This window comes from Rhineura floridana, chromosome 4 (assembly GCF_030035675.1).
Source record: "Rhineura floridana isolate rRhiFlo1 chromosome 4, rRhiFlo1.hap2, whole genome shotgun sequence".
NCBI classification, from domain to species: domain Eukaryota; kingdom Metazoa; phylum Chordata; class Lepidosauria; order Squamata; family Rhineuridae; genus Rhineura; species Rhineura floridana.
This window is the reverse complement of record NC_084483.1, coordinates 192,536,598-192,556,190: the sequence shown is the minus strand read 5'-3', so window position 1 is coordinate 192,556,190 and position 19,593 is coordinate 192,536,598. Positions and strand designations below refer to the sequence as shown.

General features: G+C 41.9%; 1 protein-coding gene and 1 non-coding gene across 27 annotated transcripts in view; one reads left to right on the top strand and one right to left on the bottom strand.

Annotated features, from left to right (window-relative positions):
* Window positions 1-19,593, top strand: part of NRXN1 (neurexin 1) — a 1,438,606-nt gene that overhangs the window by 1,036,945 nt on the left and 382,068 nt on the right. For all 26 annotated transcript variants that reach the window (XM_061625672.1, XM_061625683.1, XM_061625674.1 and 23 more), the window contains one exon: window positions 14,938-15,119. In XM_061625672.1, coding sequence (XP_061481656.1) covers window positions 14,938-15,119 — 182 coding nt within the window. The remainder of the gene's footprint in view (window positions 1-14,937; window positions 15,120-19,593) is intronic.
* Window positions 5,520-5,588, bottom strand: TRNAT-UGU (transfer RNA threonine (anticodon UGU)). Its single transcript has one exon. It is a non-coding gene; the product is annotated as a tRNA-Thr (tRNA).

Below are 19,593 nucleotides of genomic sequence, written 5' to 3'. Positions count from 1 at the left end.
CAGGCAAGTCAGTGTAGAGCGGGTTCTTTTAAAGTTTGAAAGTTCAAACAATGCTTCCAAAGGTAAATAGTGCAGTCCCTTCTTTCATCCCCCCCCCCCATAAAATCACTGTTTGGTGGCATTCATGGGGAAAGGCTTTCACATCATTCAGAATCTCTCCATCATCCACAGAATGCCGATCTGGCCATTCAACATCCTGATTTCCCAATTCATGAATTTTCAGTGGTGCATTTATTCACAATGCTGATGAGGAAACTTTAGCATCATGAATCTCAAGGCTCTGTTTCCTCAGTTATGACTCTGCAAATCAAATGAATTGTGAACGGCTGAGCATGGTTCTACCAGAGTGCTTATTTAGGATAGGTGATATAATCCCACCTGACAGCAATTAAAAGAATTCAGCTGCTTGCCCTGACAGCTAATGGAGTTGGCAAAGTAAGTGCCTGTGTGTGTGTGTGTGTGTGTGTAGGGGAGAGGAATTATATATGTGTGTGTGTTTCTTTAGCAAATTAATTTCACTCTCTTCCCTTACTCCTCTGAGTGCTCTGATCAAAGCTACAAGTATCCTTTCTGGCCGTCTTCCTCCTCCTCATCCCACTCTTCCATTGTATCTTGAGTAGGGATGCAATTGCCTGTCAGTTTCTGTTTCCCCAGTTTCTCATTTTTCTAATCTTAAATTTGGTTCTCCACGTTTCTGCAGCAATTTGCTATTTTTTTTTTAAAAAAATCCTCGTGAAAATTCTTCAGCATTTTAGTGTGGATTTCTCCTAATAAATACATTTTTGCAAGCAATTTATCCTACTATAATTCATTTGTATATGTTACTTTCACCAGTATATTCATTTTGTGCATACTTTCTCCTAATATGTGCATTTTTGTAAACATTGCTCGGTGGGAGAACTGCATTACAAAATGCACATAAATGTGAATTTCAAAGCACGGCTTTGTTTCAGAAAGTGCAAATTTGATCAATTTGGCTTTAAATGTAAATTGAATTGAATTTCTCCCCCATGCATAACCTTGAGCAACAAGCAACATTGCCTGCGGTTTTGAATGTTCCATTCAGAATTTGCAAGAGCACAGATTTAAAACTGGTCCATCATAGCTTCTCCCACCCCACATTTTTTTCCTCACAGACCTTTCCTTAGAGTTGCCATATTGTGCTTAAACAGATGGCCTTTGCTTTGGTTTATGTATTTGCTTTGCTAGAATAGCACTGTGAGACTCTATGTGTTTCCTCAGAAGTATATAGGGATGGGGAGAAAGTTGATTCAGTTTGCACTGAAAGGCAAATTTAGCTCATTCACACTTTCCAAAATAATATGTGAATCAAAGTGCAGCCATGCTTCAAACTTAGCTCTTTTCTGAATTTTGCAGTGCAGTTCTCCAGCTGAGAAATATAGCATAGATTAGTGAAAGTAACACGATATTATATATTAGTGGGGATCGCTTTGCAAAACTGTGTGTATGAGAAGAAACTGCAAGCAAACATTTGCATAGTAGGAGGAATACACACTAAAATGCTGATGAATTTTCATGAAGACTTAAACAAACAGGTAAGTGGGTAAAGAATTGCAGCCTCAGTTTGTACCAGGGCTTCTGAATGTACATAAGAACATAAGAACATAAGAAGAGCCTGCTGGATAAGGCCAGTGGCCCATCTAGTCCAGCATCCTGTTCTCACAGTGCCCAACCAGGTGCCTGGGGGAAGCCCGCAAGCAGGACCCGAGTGCAAGAACACTCTCCCCTCCTGAGGCTTCCGGCAACTGGTTTTCAGAAGCATGCTGCCTCTGACTAGGGTGGCAGAGCACAGCCATCACGGCTAGTAGCCATTGATAGCCCTGTCCTCCATGAATTTGTCTAATCTTCTTTTAAAGCCGTCCAAGCTGGTGGCCATTACTGCATCTTGTGGGAGCAAATTCCATAGTTTAACTATGTAAGAAACTTCTGAATGTAAGAAAAGATGAGAGTGCCCCAAACTTTGGAAAATACCTTGTAGACCGTATGTGTGAACTAAATCTGCTTTAGTAGGCTACATCTATTTGCAAACAGTGTGTGTGTGTGTCATTCACACATTATACTCTGAGGTGTACTATTTTTTTTTTTAATCAACAACTTAGGTGTACTCCTAACAAATATATTGTGTGAATTAGGGATGGGGGATAAATTCAGTTCAGATCTTATTTAAAGCTGAAGTTATAAAATTTACACTTTCTGAAAAAATATGAGAACGGAAACACGGCCACCTTTCAAAATTTGCACTTATCCGAATATTGCAATGCAGTTCTCCAATGAAGCAGTGTTTACAAAAATGTATGTATTGGGGAAAGTGTGCACAAAATGAATATGTTGGTGAAAATAACATGCAGATGCATTATATTAGGATAAATTACTTGCAGAAATATGTACATTAGTCAAAACTGCACACAAAAATGGAGAAATTGCACTAAAATGCTGAAAGATTTTCATGATTTGTTTTAAAGAAAGATTGCAAATTGTGGCAGAAATGTGGAGACTGAAATTTAAGATTAGAAAAATGAGAAATGAAGAGAACTGAAATTGACAGATCATTCCATCCCTAATGTGAATTACATCCAAGGGTTATGATGTAGGGCAGGACTTTCCAAACTGTGGTCTGTAGACCACCAGAGGTCCATGAGCTTCATTCAGGTGGTCCAAGGCATGCCTGTGGATTTGTGGTTGAAGATGGGAAATAGCACATCTATTAACACCCTAGGCTGCTGTTGGGAGGATGGGTGGGATATAAATCAAATAAATAAATATTAAATATTCATATTGATTTTTGATTGTAGTTATTCTTGCTTCTGTAATTTCTTCAATTGTATTTTATTATATTACAATTTGAATTTGATGGAATTGCAATTGCTACAACAGGCAGAAATTGGCCCATGGGGGAAAAAAGTTTGGGAACCACTGATGTACGAGAGTTCTGAGCAGACCTAGCATTGCATGACAATTTCTCTGTGATGACTTGGAGGACGGGAGCACTACTTCTCAATTTCTACTTTGTATGGCTAGAAAAGCTTGAACGTTCCTTGAAGTAGCAGTGGTTTGGCTTGAAAACTACCCGAGTTTTGCCAGGTGTTTCCTGCAGCGCTTCCAGTCTCCCTGATGTGGGACTGCCTAACCATAGACTACTAGCAGATGGTGGAGTCATTTGTTTGCTATCAAACCTGGTAGGATCTGAACTGGGTTCTCGGCTCTGCATTCTGTTGCTTGTCCCTTCAGCTGTGCCGGCCAGCCCCTTAACTATACTCCTTGAGCATCTGGTGCAATTAATAAGTCATGAGGAATGAATTGGTAGGCTATACAAATGTTTCTGGTCCCCCACGTGTAACGCTCATTTATATTAATAGGCAATTCAGTCAATATGCAATCAGAAGTCCCTTAATTTCCAAGTTGAGAAAGAAATTAGGCAATTTTGCTAATGCAGTGTTTGAATTTCACTTGTGAAACACACACACACAAACATGCCTACAGATACACAATGAATAATGTCATTTTTGCCAAAGGAAAATTCCCATCTCTTCAAGAAAGTTATGCTTAATTAAGCTGTTGCTAGTCGGGCGGTATATAAGCTTAATTAAATAAAAATAATAAAAATAAATAAATGTTTGACTTTTAATTTCCAGCTGATGCCTTGGCAAGAATTCAAAGAAGGACACATTTTTCCTTGTTACCCTTAACAAAATTATAAATGGAGTGGAATTTTTTAATGTTGGCTGCCATGTGGCATTTTGCAGCAGTCTTCAGATTTGGGTGGGAGATAATTACATCACCACCACTCCATATATCTAATGAGGCTGCAGAGAGAAGGGCTCCATTTGATTTTTGGCTTTTCTACAGAAACCATCCATTAATGGAACCCATGCTAACAAAAACAACAACAAATGTTCAAGGTAATTGTATAGCCCCAGAGAAGAATATAAGAAGCGCCCTGCTGGATCATCTAGTCTACCTTTCTGTTCTCACAATGGCTAATCAGATGCCTATGAGAAGCCCACAAGCAGGACCTGAGCACAACAGATCAGAAGTGGCCAGCAAGATGTCTTTCCAGGAAGCATGTCTACTACTATTGTTCTTGTTAAACCCCAGATAACCTTCTGAGGAAGCCCAACATTCCCAGGAACTAGCTCCGAAAACCATGAGCAGGACATGAGTGCAACAGTGCTGTCTCCAAGAACTCTTCTTCAGGCTATTTGAAAGATACAAACTGCAGAAAGCACCTATAGCCATGCAATGGGGGCTGCCCAAAGTTGTGCAAGTGTTGTATTTTTCAGGGCAGAACTGGGAAACATTTTTTTTCCAGCCCGAGAGATGCACTCCCTTCTGGGAAACCTTCGGGGGGGTACATGCCAGGGGTGGGCATGGCCAGGGACAAATAGTTAGTTAGCTAGTTAGTTATTAAATTTATATCCCGCCCTTCCTCCCAGATGGAGCCCAGGGCGGCAAACAAAAACTCTAAAAGATCTTGAGAACATCTTAAAAACAAAAGACTTGAAAACATATTGAAACAAACCATCTTTGAAAACATATTAAAACAAAACATCTTAAAAAAAACTTCAAAGCAATGCCAGCACAGACACAGACTGGGATGAGGTCTCTACTTAAAAGGGTTGTTGAAAGAGGAAGGTCTTCAATAGACACCGTAAAGATAACACCCAAATGTGGGTGGGGCAGTGATTGTAAATCTTACCTTTGTGCAATAGGCTCATTTCCATGCATATTGACTCTATCCTGACAAGCAAGAGGCATAGTCTGGGTTCAAGGATACATTCTAGCCAGGTAACAGCACTCAAGGAGAGTGTGGCTGCAAAGTGGAGAGAGTTCCAAGGCGAAGACACAGAGGCCTGGAGGGCTGCATTCTTCCCTCAGGTCTGAGGTTCCCCACCCTTTAACTAAGACAGGGGTAGCCAATGTGGTGCCCTCGAGATGATGTTGGACTCCTCCTCCCATCAGCCCCAGCCAGCATGGTCAGTGGTCATGATAATGAAAGTTGTAGTCCAACAACTTATGGAGAGTATCATGTTAGCTATTCTAGGTGGTAAGGTTTGTGGTTGCAAAAAGGACTTGTGGCCCCTTGAAAATGAAGAAATGTATTATGGTGTAGTAATGTGGGTTCTAGCACTGTGGACTCCAGTTCACAACGGCTTATGCCTTAATCAGAGCTTGGAAAAGTTACTTTTTTGAACTACAATTCCCATCAGCCCAATCCAGTGGCCATGCTGGCTGGGGCTGATGGGAGCTGTAGTTTAAAAAAGTAACTTTTCCAAGCTCTGGCCTTAATCAATTATTAGTTTTGAATGAGGCAGAAGACTCTTTGTTGCTATCCCTAGAACCTTCTCAATATAAGCCCAACTTTGAATGGCTCCATAGTCAGGAATGTAGGAAGCTGCCTTATACTGAGTCAGACCATTGGTCCATGTAGCTCAGCATTGCCTACACTGACTGGCAGTGGCTCTCCAGGGTTTCAGGCAGGAGTCTCTCCTAGCACTACCTGGAGATGCCAGGGATTGAACCTGGGACCTTCTGCATACAAGGCAGATGGTCTACCACTAAGCTACAGCCCTTTCCCTACTAGGTTCCTTGTTCCTTGTTGCTGCTAAGGGGACCATCACAAAACCTCAGCAATTAAGGAAACTAAGGAGACTGCAAAAACACCTGATCCTCAAGTGTCATGAGCTATTAGTGAGAGACAAGGTTTTTTGGCAATTGAGGATCTCATTGAAACGAGCAAAGCCAGATGAGACTTCAGTCACATTGAGCTCCCTTTCTGCCCTGTACTGAAATGGGCTCCCCTGAGATATGAAATATGAATGAAATATGAACTGATATTCTCTTTGCTGTGTGACCTGCATTTGTATCCCAAACATATACTTTACAGAACAATCCTGTGCATGGCTTACTCAGAAGTAAGTCCTCCTGAGTTCAAGGGGCTTACTCCCAAAAAGTGTGCATTGGATTGCAACCTTCATCTTGCTAACCCCATAGTTAGCCTTGGTGAAGCCATTGCAAGTCGTATTTAGTGTTCTGGGTTTTGAGAAATTCGGTTTCTTCGGAGTATTTAAAAATGAATTGATGTGTGGATTTAAAAAAAAAAAAAAAGAACAAGAGTGGCCGGTATGGTGAGGTGATTCTGCGCTGTTGCTTTCCTGACAGGGGTGTTGCAGCCACTTATCTGCATGGTGCAGGGGTGGTGCAGGTTGGTAGCAAATTTGACGCTGTGCTGGTGCAACAGGTGAGCCATTTGGTGAGTGCATCGATGCAGCTCCAACCCTAGCCCTAACCCTTGCCACCACTCTGCCTCATCCATCCCATCCAAGGAAGCAGCAGTCACACCAGTGATGGGAGGCTGGCTCTATGGGGCTGCCCCACTGTACTGATCACTCCCGATGTGAATGTGAAAGAGCACATGTGGAATTGCCATGGACTGTAAATGGACTGATCCATCTATCCTTAGTTTTGGAAGAATGCTTTTTTTTTTTTAGCATAGGTAGGGCATTTGTAGACATTTGCATACTTTTGGCATGCCATGTTGCTAGCTAGCTGCAACCTGTGTGGCTGAGTGGATTGGGCCCAGGAGGAGAAAGGGCAAGCAAACCGAGACAGCGGCAAGGAGATGGGAGGAGCCCTGGGGGGGGGAATCACTGACAGCATTTTTACTCAAAATGCCCCCAAACCCTGGTGGTGGCACTAATTGGAACAAGCTGCCTTAGGATGGAAAGATTCTTTCTCAAGGAATAATAGGGATCTTCCAGGTCACTTCAAGAACAGGATATGATGGTTAAGGTCAGCAGGTTAAGGTTAGTGAGCCTGCTAAGATTCCTTGTAACTCTGTGACTGAATTCAGCTTTGCCTCAGTGGCTGCGTGGATCAGGGATAGGGATTGGATCCATTGGCCATTGCTGGTTCGAAAGCATTTTTTCAACCTAGGAGGCTGGTATCGATTCAAGTTTGTTCTTTGTCCTAGCCGCTGCTTCTCCTGATCCGTTTTTTCCCTCGCAAAAAAAGTTGATATTAATATAGATATTTTGAAAGGAATTGTTAATATTTTGAAAGGAAAGTACTAATATTTTGAAGGGAAATGTTGATAAATGAAAGTAAAAATTATCATTCTTAATATTGATATTTTAGATTTAAAAAAAAAAGTTTTAAAAAAATAGCCACAGAAAATCGCTACATAAACATCCAATCTGCAACAATATAGAATAAGCAAAAGTGGAAAATTCAGTATGAAATCTGAAGACAGGATTCTAGCACATCCTTAGTGAGGGCGGAGTAGTTTTATCATCCATTTTGTGGGATTTGGATTTATTATTGTTGTTGTTGTTGTTGTTGTTATTGTTGTTATTGTTAATAACAACAACAATAATAGTAATAGTAGTAACAGTAATAATAATAATAATGTTATTTATTAGTCGCTTTTTTTTCAAAATGAAACTCAAAGCGACTTACAAAAAAATCTTCAAATCATGTACAGAATAAAGATCACAGTTCAAAAGAAGAATCAAAACAATATACCAAGCAAAGTTCAAAAAACCATAGAAGAAATAAATAAATCACAAAACAATATTCAGTACAATTCAAATACAGTGCAGCATACAATTAGGAGTCATCTTTCAAGCCTAAGTACATAAAATAATTAGATAATGAAATCATACATGGCTTACAGGATCTCTGGAGTGGATTAATTTTTATGCTGCTATTAACTGGAAGGGTTTTTTTTTAGATTATTCATTGATTGTGGTTTTACATTGTATTTTATTGTGTAAAGTACATCGCCTAGAGTGGCCGTTAATTCGGCCAGATAGGCGACTCATAAATAAAATTTTATTATTATTATTATTATAAAGGGACATTCTCATGGATACTCTCCTTATTCTTTTCATCCGAACTCCAAAACCTATATCTATAGGGTTGGTTTCGAGATACTTGTTTGATTTCAAACTCTCATGTGCGTTTCCTTTCCCTGTTTGTTGAGGATTTCACTCCAGGAAGAAAATTTAGGCTAAGATATGCGGACTCTCCCCCCTCTCCTTCCCCTCTATCGCTGCTCTGTAGATCTGTAATTGATAGCGAGTCTGGTACTTCATTTGAACAATTACTTAGGTTCTTTGTAGGCTTTAATAGTTAATGGGGAGAGCTGGACACTGAACAGCTGATCGGCCCCTGAGTAATGAATTTTACATTATTATATTTGCCTTTCCTGAAATATAAACAATAAGGAGCCTGTTCTGCAATGGCTTATAACCAATTTCTCCATAATTAACATGGGGCGCTCAAAGAATAGCAGCTTTCTGGATTAGACAAAGGCAGGTCTAGCGCTCATCAGTGCAGATTAATTAGGTTGTTGTCTGAATTTCAGCCGGTGTTCAGGCCACGGGAAGGGGTGGGCAGGGAGAATTAGTTCCCTTGAAAGAAAGCGGGGGAGTTTCATTTATATTAGATTGTTTCTGAATCATTTAATGACAATTGTAGTGTTGCAAGGCTTTGATGCCATTGAAGGCCAGGTAGCTGCATTATAGCAGGTTGTCCCTTTAACCCAGGGCTGGGGAACGTGAAGCTGTCCAGATGTTGCTGGACTACAACTCCCATAATGCCTGACCATTATTCATGCTGGCTGGGGAACTAGAGGGTCACTGTTTCCCCGCCTGCCATCGTCTTCTCTGACTGGCAGCATGTGTTCAGTGTCTCAAGCAGAGATCTTTCCCATTACTTGTTATTGTTAGCTGGAGATCCCTGGGATTGAACCTGGGTCCTTCCGCATGCAAAATATATGGTCCACCACTGCACTATGGCTGCTCCCTGAGTTCAGAGCCCTCTTGTGCTGCAGTAGGAGCTGTTGTACTCCAACCCAATCTGATTACAATAGCACCAGGATTGCCAAAGGGTGTGATGTGCCTCTGCGAGCAAGGTGGGTCTGGCTGAGGGCTAGTACAGCATGGGGTTGTAGCCAATGTAGTGCTAAGTTGGGGTCCCATCAGTGCAAGGATTACCACCAGCACAACGGGATGTTCCCCCTCTTCTCTCTCTGTGTCCTCCTAAATCTGTTCTAGGGATTCCCCCAACCCATAGGTCAGCATCCACAGATCAAGTGGAGCCCCCGGTAAGGGGAAGGGTTGCTCCCCATCTTCAAATGCAGTTACCATCTCCATTGTGATTAAACATGCTTAGAGACCACCCCTGCCTGGCCTAATTTAAAGGTGATTATGACCACATAAAATTGTCAGTTGTAGGGGATTGCATCCTTTTGTGCCTGGGATGTTTATCAAGCGCCCTCCTTGTCCTACGAGTTTAAAAGAGGCTGACAGGTTTGCTTGCATAAGGATGTACGCTGGCAATTTGCCATCCAGAGGCAAGTCAAGAGATTTGTGATGTAGTCAAACCGGATTATTGATGTCATGTTTGTTACGCTTCTTTCCTCCAGAGTTTTAAAAAGGAAAAGGGCGGGGGGAAGAAATGAGAGTGAGTGAGAGAGAGAGAGAGAAATGAATGAATGAATGAATGAATAACAAACAATACTGGCTACTAAATAGATTATAAGAAGCTGTCTGGTTGCAAAATTAATGAGCTGCTTTCGGTAATGCTCTGTGCATAGCGATGCCCAGAATGGAGGCAAAGAACTTGTAGCTCATTCCTGGTGACACTTCAGACAAAGAGCTCATGGCGCTTGGGAGGCAGCAGAAAGGCTGAACTACATGACAGTCAATATTTATGTCTCCAGCCTGTTTCACCCACTGTCCTCAAGTGACTTGTCCGGATCAAAAAAAAAGTGTGGTTGGGAGTATATAACATGGCATTTCTTAAACACCAGTGGACATTCCATGTAATTAGGAATGCAAGGATCTGTCAATTTTGGTTCTGTTTTGGTTTCTCAGTTCTCTAGTCTTAAATTCAGTTCTTCAAATTTCTGTCTCAGTTTGCAATCTTTTTTTTTTTTAAGCCTCAAAACATCTTCAGCATTTTAGTGCTAATTTCTCATAATAAACACATTTTGGTGTGCACTTTTGACTAATGCACATATTTTTGCAATCCATTTCTCATATAATGCATTGTGTGTTATTTTCACTCATGTATTCCTTTTTATGCACACTTTCCCTTCATATATGCATTTTTGTAAACATTCTTTGGTTGGAGAACTGCATCACAAAATTTGGATGTGCAAATTTTGAAGAACTGCTGTGTTTCAATTCTGGTATTGTTTTGGAAAGTGTGAATTAGATAAATTCAGATTTAAATGCAAACGGAACCGCCCCCACCATCCCCACATGTAATACAAATGGGATCTATACTACAAAATGTGGCAATATATCCTCACCCCTTAACAGGAGTGTTCCTGTTTTATTTATTTCAAAGTTTTATATCCTGCTTTTCATCATCTTGGTCTCAAAGTGGCTTACACCCATAAAAATACTCAAAATACAAAAGTTAAAACATAAATTAAACTGGAAAAAAACCCTCAGAAATTTCAAATAAACAAAAACATTAAAGAAGTATTCATGATGCAAAGGCCTCCTGAAATAAAGCAGTTTTAATAAGGCATCTGAAACTCAGCAAGGAAGGTGCCTGTTGAACTTCTAGTGGGAGGAAGTTCCATAGAGCTGAACCCACAACACTGAAGGCACCTCAGCTCCTCAGTATACCAAGAAGCAAATTACGGCCGTCTTTAGCCAATAAGGTGGCTATTTTAATTTCCTGCCCAAGAAAAAGTATTGTAAGTTTTTTTTAAGAAGGAGTCTTGCAGCACCTTAAAGACTAAAGGTGCAATCCTCACCGTGTCCACTCATGAATTCAATGGGGCTTACTCCTGTGTAAGTGAAGTTATGATTGCAGCTAAAAATGGCAACCTTAACCCTCTGATGTTGATAGCTGGGGTGGTAGTGTTAGGATACAGGACAGTTGCCTCTCTGCTGGCCCCTCCCTGTGGAGAGAAGTGGCGGGGTGGGGGTAGAATGCAGAGGATCAATCTCCAGCCAAATGGACTATAACCTACTGCCAGTGGTCCTCCCCAGAAGGAAGCTTGAAAATGGTGCTTTTCAGGGCAGGGTGCTGAAGGGTTTGGATCAGAAGGATCCCAAATCCTGTGGATCCCCCAACAGGGCCCTCAATTATACCAGCTCTGGAGCTGGTGCAACAAAAATAGACATTCCACCTTTACTGGCAGAAGCCGGCAAGGTTTCAAGTGCTGCAATAACTCTGCCGTTCCAGTTTGTTCCTGTCCACAGTTAGGATTGTTCTGTTCCCCTCTGCTTTTAAATTATATTTTGCTTTAATATGGGTGGCATGAGTTTTCATAGGATAAAGCTTCTAAGATAGTTTTGCAATCACTGAAACTCTAGCCATGATGTTTTAGAAAGCTACTTTCTTTTTATGATGTTTTAGAAAACTAATAAACAAACAAATCTGAAATTGTGATGACCAGATGATTGACATGGAGATCTTTTATTATCACCCCATAGAATCTTGAGGGTAAATATCCAGCAGCCTGAATAATGCAACTGATATTTGGGACACAAAAAGACACTACTGTGCTCTTAATGTCTAGTGAGAAAGTCCATAATTTGGGAAGACGCTGCAGAGCTAATTGACACAGATTGACTCAGCTGAGCTTGTTGGCACTTCCATAAACCTCCAAAAATTTTATTTAAAAACAAAATGAGGGGACGTCTGTGTTGAAAAGGGAGTGAAGCAACCAGCGTATTCCCATAACCAAAACCACTTTTTAACTGTACAGTCTCTCCCACAAGTCGGTGACATCTTTCATAGGATTTATTCATTAACTACAGTACGACTGCATGACTGCTGAAGCAAGTTGTTGCCATTCCATTCATTATTTTGTCTGCCGCAAACAGATCAGCCTCATAAAAAAATTGCCTGGATTTATTTTGTAAACCATGTTTCAGTGTATGGGAATCTCTGGACGATATTCAGCTAACAACTTCTGCTTGGGCAGCAGGATTTCCCCCCTTCCTCTTCCATCATGAGTGCCCTGCGCCATCCCCATATCAGCTCTAGAGGGTTGTGGGAATCCCCAGAACAGATTTAGGGGGTGCACAGGAGGAGGAGGAGAGGGGGAGAAAGTTCTGTTGTACAAGGACAAATCCTTGCACTGCCAGAAAGTTTGCTTTAGTCCTGCTTTGAATACAACCATCTCTCTTTCCCTACCCCCCCATGTCTTCTGTGTAATTGTTGCATAAACAAGACCAGAATTTGGGAATAACTTTGGACCCACTGAGCTTAGAGCAGCCCACTACCCATAGCAAGTGGACCAACGGGGGCTTTAAAAAGAAATCCTGTTTTTGCTTGGGACAGCCAATACTTTGCTTAGTGTTAGAGCACCTGTTTTCATGCAGGAAATCCCAGCTTCAATCCTTGAAGCTGCTGAAAAGATCAGGTAGCAGATGAGCTCCTGCCAGTCAAAGTAAACAAATCTAGTTAGATGGACAAATACCCAGACGTGGATCCAGGAAGCTACTAGCCAGAGTACATGGTTGGGTTTATATTTGGCATGACATGTTCCACAGGCTCAGGGGGTTGTGATGTTGTCTTCCCTTCACCCTGATGTTAAGGAAATGGCTGGGTGACTTCAGGACATGGATGTTATAGGGGAAGGGCTATAGCTCAGTGGTAGAGCACTTGTTTGGCATGCAGAAGGTTCCAGATTTAATCCCCACGCTGACTTCCCTGTGACCTCGCCCCGCTCCTGGTGAGCACAGTGTCACATCTGAGAAGCTAGCACACCAGCTCCTTCCTTCTGGGCAAGCCACCTCCAACTTTAATTTCAGCCTTCTTCCCTAGGAATAGATAGGCATGGGAGGATGGCTTAGCTGTTTGACTTCTCTGTTGCATTAGAAGTTTCTGCAGTTTAAGGGTCACCTTGCTATGTCATAAGGCTCCTTCGTTGCATTTCCTCTGTGCATCTTTCATAATGTGTTCTGATTTATTTAGAAATGAGTGTTGAGATAAAACTTGGTAGCATTCTCCTGGGATTATTCAAGGGGTCAGCAGCATTTGGAATTTGAGAAAGTGTGGCCAGTGCCAGTCACAAAATGGCTGCCATGAGGGTGTGTAAGAGAGGATGAGCCAGTGCAAACAGGAACTTAACAGGAAGAGCAAACAGTCTTTGATGCATTGTGGATTTTTGAGGTGATATTTACTGAAATGTTACGTGGCCCTACAGGTGATACTGGCAGTCATAATGGAACCTGCAGGTGCCGTATTGATGACCCCTGGGCAATATCATCACAGAATCAAGTGGCAGGGAGGGGGCTTCAATGTTTAAATGGAAAAACAACATCTCTGACTAGGGAAAGTTAGAAGAGTTGTAGCCTCTCTCTAGGAAATCTTGAGCTCCTAGTTTTCCTGAATATGTAGATTGGGGTGGGAAACCTGTGGCCCTCCAGATGTTGCTGGACTCCCAATCATGGGCAGTAGTCAGAGATGATGGGAGTTGTATCCAACAACATCTGGAGGGTGACAGTTCTCCACCCTGATCATTGGCCATGCTAGCTGGGACTGATAGGAGTCGGAGTCTAACAACATCTCCATCCCTGCCTGAAAGGAACCAGAAGACAGGTGACTGTGTAAATTGATCAGTTAAGGGTGCAATCCTAACCCCACTAGGGATAAGCCCAACTTAATTCAATAGGATTTCTAGTGAGCAGACAAAGTTATGATTACACTGTACATCTGAGACTATCCCTGACATAACACAAAGCAGACAAAGATTTGAGGGTGTTTATTGGAGGGTCAAGGGTTGGGCGCCACTTGAAAGTTGGTCTTTCTAGTGAATGCACAGGACTGAGGGTTCTTACTTTCTCCCCTTTAGCTATATCTATACAGAGTACATGTTTGCTCACCTAAGCTCACAGGTTTCCAAGAGCAGTTGTCTGAACAGGGAGATTTTAATGTTTCGAGATCCCACCCAAGGATTCTTGGTTCTTGGGAGTAATCAGGAAAATAAATGGGGAGTCAGGCATCAGAATATTCTTATAGTATGCTATTTATTCATGTCTTACACACTACAGCTATTAAATGCACTCTAGGTGGCCTTAGCCATCATGTCAGAATCATAAATCAGAAATATGTATCAGAAGTGGATATATTGTAGTATACAATTAATATATAAAGTATAGAAACCGTGAACTTTAAAGTATAAAACCTTCAAGGTACAGCATCTGTTAGGCTACATTGTTGCAGAAGACTGAGTCCAAGCTCAAAGTCTTATAGACACAGAGTTACAAAGTAGTTGAAAATACATACAATAATACTTCTCACCATCAGACGACATGAATGGATGGGGTACAGGCATCCTTCTTTGACCAGTGCTACAAGAGCTCTGGTAATGTACTGTTCAATCAGCGGTCCTTTTATAGGAGTGTTTAGGGCTATACCCTATGACATAACTCAGACTGTTATGTGACAGGTGGCTGCATGAAGTCACAACTCAGACTGAAGTGCATTAGTTTAGTGACCTTGCAAGTGTTTCCAAGAGCATTGTCCATTCCCGCGGCCGTTCCCATGTCCTTATCTTGTGTTTACTTCCAGCTTGGCACATCACCTGGAACATTAGTTGCTGCAACATTCCGTTTCTTGCAACTCCATATAAAGCAGTTCCTGAGACTATATAAGGCTGTTTCTCCCAGACAGTGTTTTAACACCAGACTTCTAATGATTATACAAAATACATAATAGTATCTGTAAATAGTATTTGTCTTGCTAATGAAGGCTCTTGGGGGGTAAACAATATATCAGAAATGGGAGGAGCCCATAATATAGGGCTGAGACTGTAATTCCTGAAATAAGCTCTTAAACCTAATATTTGATTTCTTTTAATAGATACAAAACCTGATTTTTTAAAAAAAAGTTAGACCAATACAAAATGCCTACCTAATTACTTTTCTTTCTCTCTTACAGCGGGAACAACATACATATTTAGCAAAGGTGGTGGACAGATCACATATACATGGCCTCCCAATGATCGGCCCAGCACTCGAGCAGATAGACTGGCGATAGGGTTTAGCACAGTTCAGAAAGAAGCCGTCTTGGTGCGAGTAGATAGCTCTTCTGGGCTCGGCGATTATTTAGAGCTGCACATCGTAAGTACCTTCAGCAAAATATAACCTTACTATTTATCTGTGTGTTTCGATTCCAGCTTTTGCTATGGCTATTACAATACTATCCTTTCCTGAAATTGATTTCCTGCCATTGAGTAACATTTTTTCAAAAGCGGTTAAGTGATTTATACATTTCAATCCAATTTTTGGAAGCGATGTTGGCATTGAGAGACTAATCCTATTGGCTAAAAGCAAAATGAAGGATTTCAAACCATTTCAACCTTGCTGACTTCAGTGGGATTTAGCAAGTCACTTTTGTAAAACTGGGTTCTGAGTCAGTTTTGGAAAACTGGTCCTTCCCTTTTGGCTCTTTCAGTGAACTGTGAGACTGGGATGAGATGGCAAATTGCACACTAAATTGTGAGGATGTATCTGTAACTAAGATTCAGACACACTTAGAATATTCCAGTCACTCTGTATCTTTATGCATATGTGTATTTCCTCCTGAAAACTGTCCAGCTTTTGACAGACAGGTCTCTCCTTCCAAATCCAACCTAAAAAATAATTTAAAGTAGCTGGATTAATTTTGTGATCTCTTAAGTGCCAGATACTGGACTGAGGCTATAGGTGTTTCAATGGGTATGTGATGTATCCAAGGCAATTTGGGATCATGGATAAGGATTAAAGCTCTCATCTGAGGTGAGGTGCCATCAATATGCAGATACCAGGAGAGCCATCAACCATTGATACCAGGAGAGCAGGGCAGGTGCTAGTAATGGGCTGGATGTTGGCCAATGAATTGAAGCTGCATCCAGGCAAGATGGAAGTGCTATAGGTAGATGGTTGTCTTGTCCAGGAGCTGGTAAAATTTCCTATTTTGGATGGTGGGGGGATACATTTTGGGTATGTAGTTGCTCCTCAAACCATAATTGTTGCTGGAGGCCCAAGTGCCCCCTGTGGCTAGAAATGCCTGTGTCTGGCTTCAGCTGGTGTGCTACCTATGGCCATTTCTGGACAGGGATGGCCTAATGATGATCACTCATGCTCTGGTAACCTCAGAGTTAAACTATTGTAATGTATTCTACATGGGCTAACCCTGAAAATGGCCCAGAAATGGTCCAGTTTCTGGACTGCAACTAGTGCATAATGCAGTATCCAGGTTGTTGCTGATGGAAGTGGGCAAGTTCACATATTCCTCATTTTACAACAACTACATTAGCTGCTAACTGTGCTCCGGACCCAAATTCAAGGTGCTTATGCTTGTAGTAAAAGCCCTGAATGTCTTGAGCCTCCAATATAGGAGAGAATGCATGCTTTTATATTGACCTGCCCATGTGTTGAGTTTTGTGGATGGGATGCTCCTAGTCCCACTGTGCAGGTTGAAGTACATGGTGCAAGGGACCAGGGAATGGCCTTTTTTTGGTCATGGCTCTGTGTATGTGGAATTCCTTTCACACTGAAGTTAGTCTGGTCTCTTCATTGTATGTACTCTTTTAGAAAACAGACAGGGCTGACCCCAGGGATGAAGAAAGGTTAGGGTTGTTGTTTTTACAGTGAATAATTAATGGATAATTAATGGATAATTTAATGCTACCATTTTTATTTTTTTTCAGTATGTTGGAGTGATGGATTTTTTAAAATTATACTTGATTTTAATTAATTTGCATTTTATATTTTTATTGATGCAAACCACTCTGAGGGCTACTGGCAAAAGACAGTATTCAAAACACAAATCAATAAATTGGCCTAGAAGAGACCACAGACCATGATTGAAATGGAGCCCTTTGTATTATCCATATCACCTCTGGCAAGTAATATGAGGCTGGATTTGTATCGTGGCATGTTAGGGCTTGGAAGCCTCTAAGGATCAGGATAGTAACATAGGCACATAGGAAACTGGGCTTATACTGAATCAGACCATTGGTCCATCCAGCTCAGTGTTGTCTACACTGACTGGCAGCAGCTCTTCAGGGTTTCAGACAGGAGTCTTTCTCAGCCCTACCTGGAGATGTCTGGGATTGACCCTGGAACTTTGTGCATGCAGAGCAGATGCTCTGCCACTGAGCTATGGTCCTTTCCTAATGAATTTTGGATAAGACTGGATCATCTGGATGATCAGTGTCTGGTCCAAAATAGTTCTGTGGTGATGGGGGGAAATATCTAGAATCCAGCATCCTAATCATCCGTTTTGGGAAGTAGCCATCATCATTGTTCTCATCTATAGTAACATATTGCAGTTCAATTTATATGAATGTCAGGAAAGGCTATATTAGTCCTAGCAGATTTGCAACAGAATCTGTCAGAGGAATGGTAATGATCCCATTTGGCCGGGTGCATTGTTAATCCTGATGAGAGCCAACCAATCTTGCCATTACTGTGCAGTGATAAATTCTGAGAAGGAAACATAGTTGTCACCCTGAAAAGTCGAGCCGGGCAATTTCAAGTTGCCTTAGAGCAAATAAGTAGCAATCACCATAGAAAGTGTCTGGTTTTTTATGGCATCATAAATAAATGATCAGTTGAGATAAACTTAACTAGGGCAGCTGGGAATTTTAGCCATTTAGATTAATCTCAACTTTGTTCATATATTAAGTTTGAGTTTGATTTAACAACCTTGCTCCTTCGTTCACTAAGGAAGGAACAGTTCCTCTTGCAAGAAATTACTTATTGATCTATTAGCAATTTACACTTTTATCCTCGCAAAAAAGCATTCTGTGGTGATTATTCCCAAATCACATTGTGCCATACTGGTGAATTATGGGACCTGCCATTCTGTGTGAATTTTTTTTTCTTCCAAGCCTCCCAGACACCCTAGATCCAGCATTTATGCTAACCTGCTTTGCCTGCAATGACAATGGAATGATTTATTTATTTATTTATTTATTTATTTGATTGAACTTTTATACCGCCCATAGCAAGCTCTCTTGGCGGTGTACATAAAAAATAAAACACTTACAAACAATTTAAAAGGAGCTAAAAAACCAACTAATCATCCAATTATAAAAGGTGTGTCGTATGACTGTCTGTTAAAACATTAGATACAAATACAAACTATTAACAAATATAGAAATATTAAATATTAAAATATTAACAATATTAAAATGCCTGGACAAAGAGGAAGGTTTTCACCTGGCGCTGAAAGGATAGTAATGTAGGCGCCAGGCGAACCTCATCAGGAAGGGTGTTCCATAATTCGGGGGCCACCACCGAGAAGGCCCTCTTTCTTGTAGTTGCCTTCCGTGCGTCTCTCTGAGTAGGCACCCGGAGGAGGGCCTTCGATGTTGAGCGCAGTGTACAGGTAGGTTCGTATCGGGAGAGACGTTTCATCAGGTATTGCGGGCCCATGCCGTGTAAGGCTTTATAGGTTAAAACCAGCACCCGGAAATATATAGGCAGCCAGTGCAAGCGGGCCAGGATCGGTGTTATATGTTCTGACCTCTTGGTCCCAGTTATTAATCTGGCCGCTGCATTCTGCACGAGCTGCAATTTCCGAACCGTCTTCAAGGGCAGCCCCACGTATAGTGCATTGCAGTAGTCCAATTTTGAGGTTACCAGAGCATGAACAACTGAAGCAAAATGTTCCCTGTCCAGATATGGGCGTAGCTGGGCCACCAGTCTAAGTTGGTAAAAAGCACTCTGTGCCACAGAGGCCACCTGCGCCTCAAGTGACAAGGATGGGTCCAAAAGGACTCCCAAGTTGTGCACCTGCTCCTTCAGGGGGAGTGTAACCTCATCCAGAACAGGTCTAACATCCATCGTCTGGTCAGGGGACCCATTCACTAACAGCATCTCAGTCTTGTCTGGATTGAGCTTCAATTTGTTCGCTCTCATCCAGTCCATTATCGCGGCCAAGCATCGGTTTAGCACCTTGACGGCCTCACCTGAAGAAGATGAAAAGGAGAAGTAGAGCTGCGTATCATCAGCGTACTGATGAGAATGCACTCCAAAACTCCTGATGACGGCACCCAGCGGCTTCATATAGATGTTAAAGAGCATTGGGGACAAGACTGATCCCTGCGGAACTCCATATTGGAGCGCCCAGGGCATCGAGTAGTGCTCCCCAAGCACTACTTTCTGGAGTCGACCTGTCAGATAGGAGCGGAACCACTGCCAAGCAGTACTTCCAACTCCCAAATCCGCAAGCCTCCCCAGAAGGATACCATGGTTGATGGTATCAAAAGCCGCTGAGAGATCAAGGAGAATCAACAGGGTTACACTCCCTCTGTCTTTCTCCCGACAAAGGTCATCATACAGGGCGACCAAGGCCGTCTCCGTGCCAAAACCGGGCCTGAAACCCGATTGAAATGGATCTAGATAATCGGTCTCATCCAAGAGAGCCTGGAGCTGGGATGCAACCACCCTTTCCAGAACCTTGCCCAGGAATGGTACATTTGCTACCGGCCTATAGTTATTCAAATTTTCTGGGTCCAGGGAGGATTTCTTCAAAAGTGGTCTCACCACCGCCGCCTTAAGGTGGTTCAGGACCACTCCCTCACATAGTGAAGCGTTAATCACT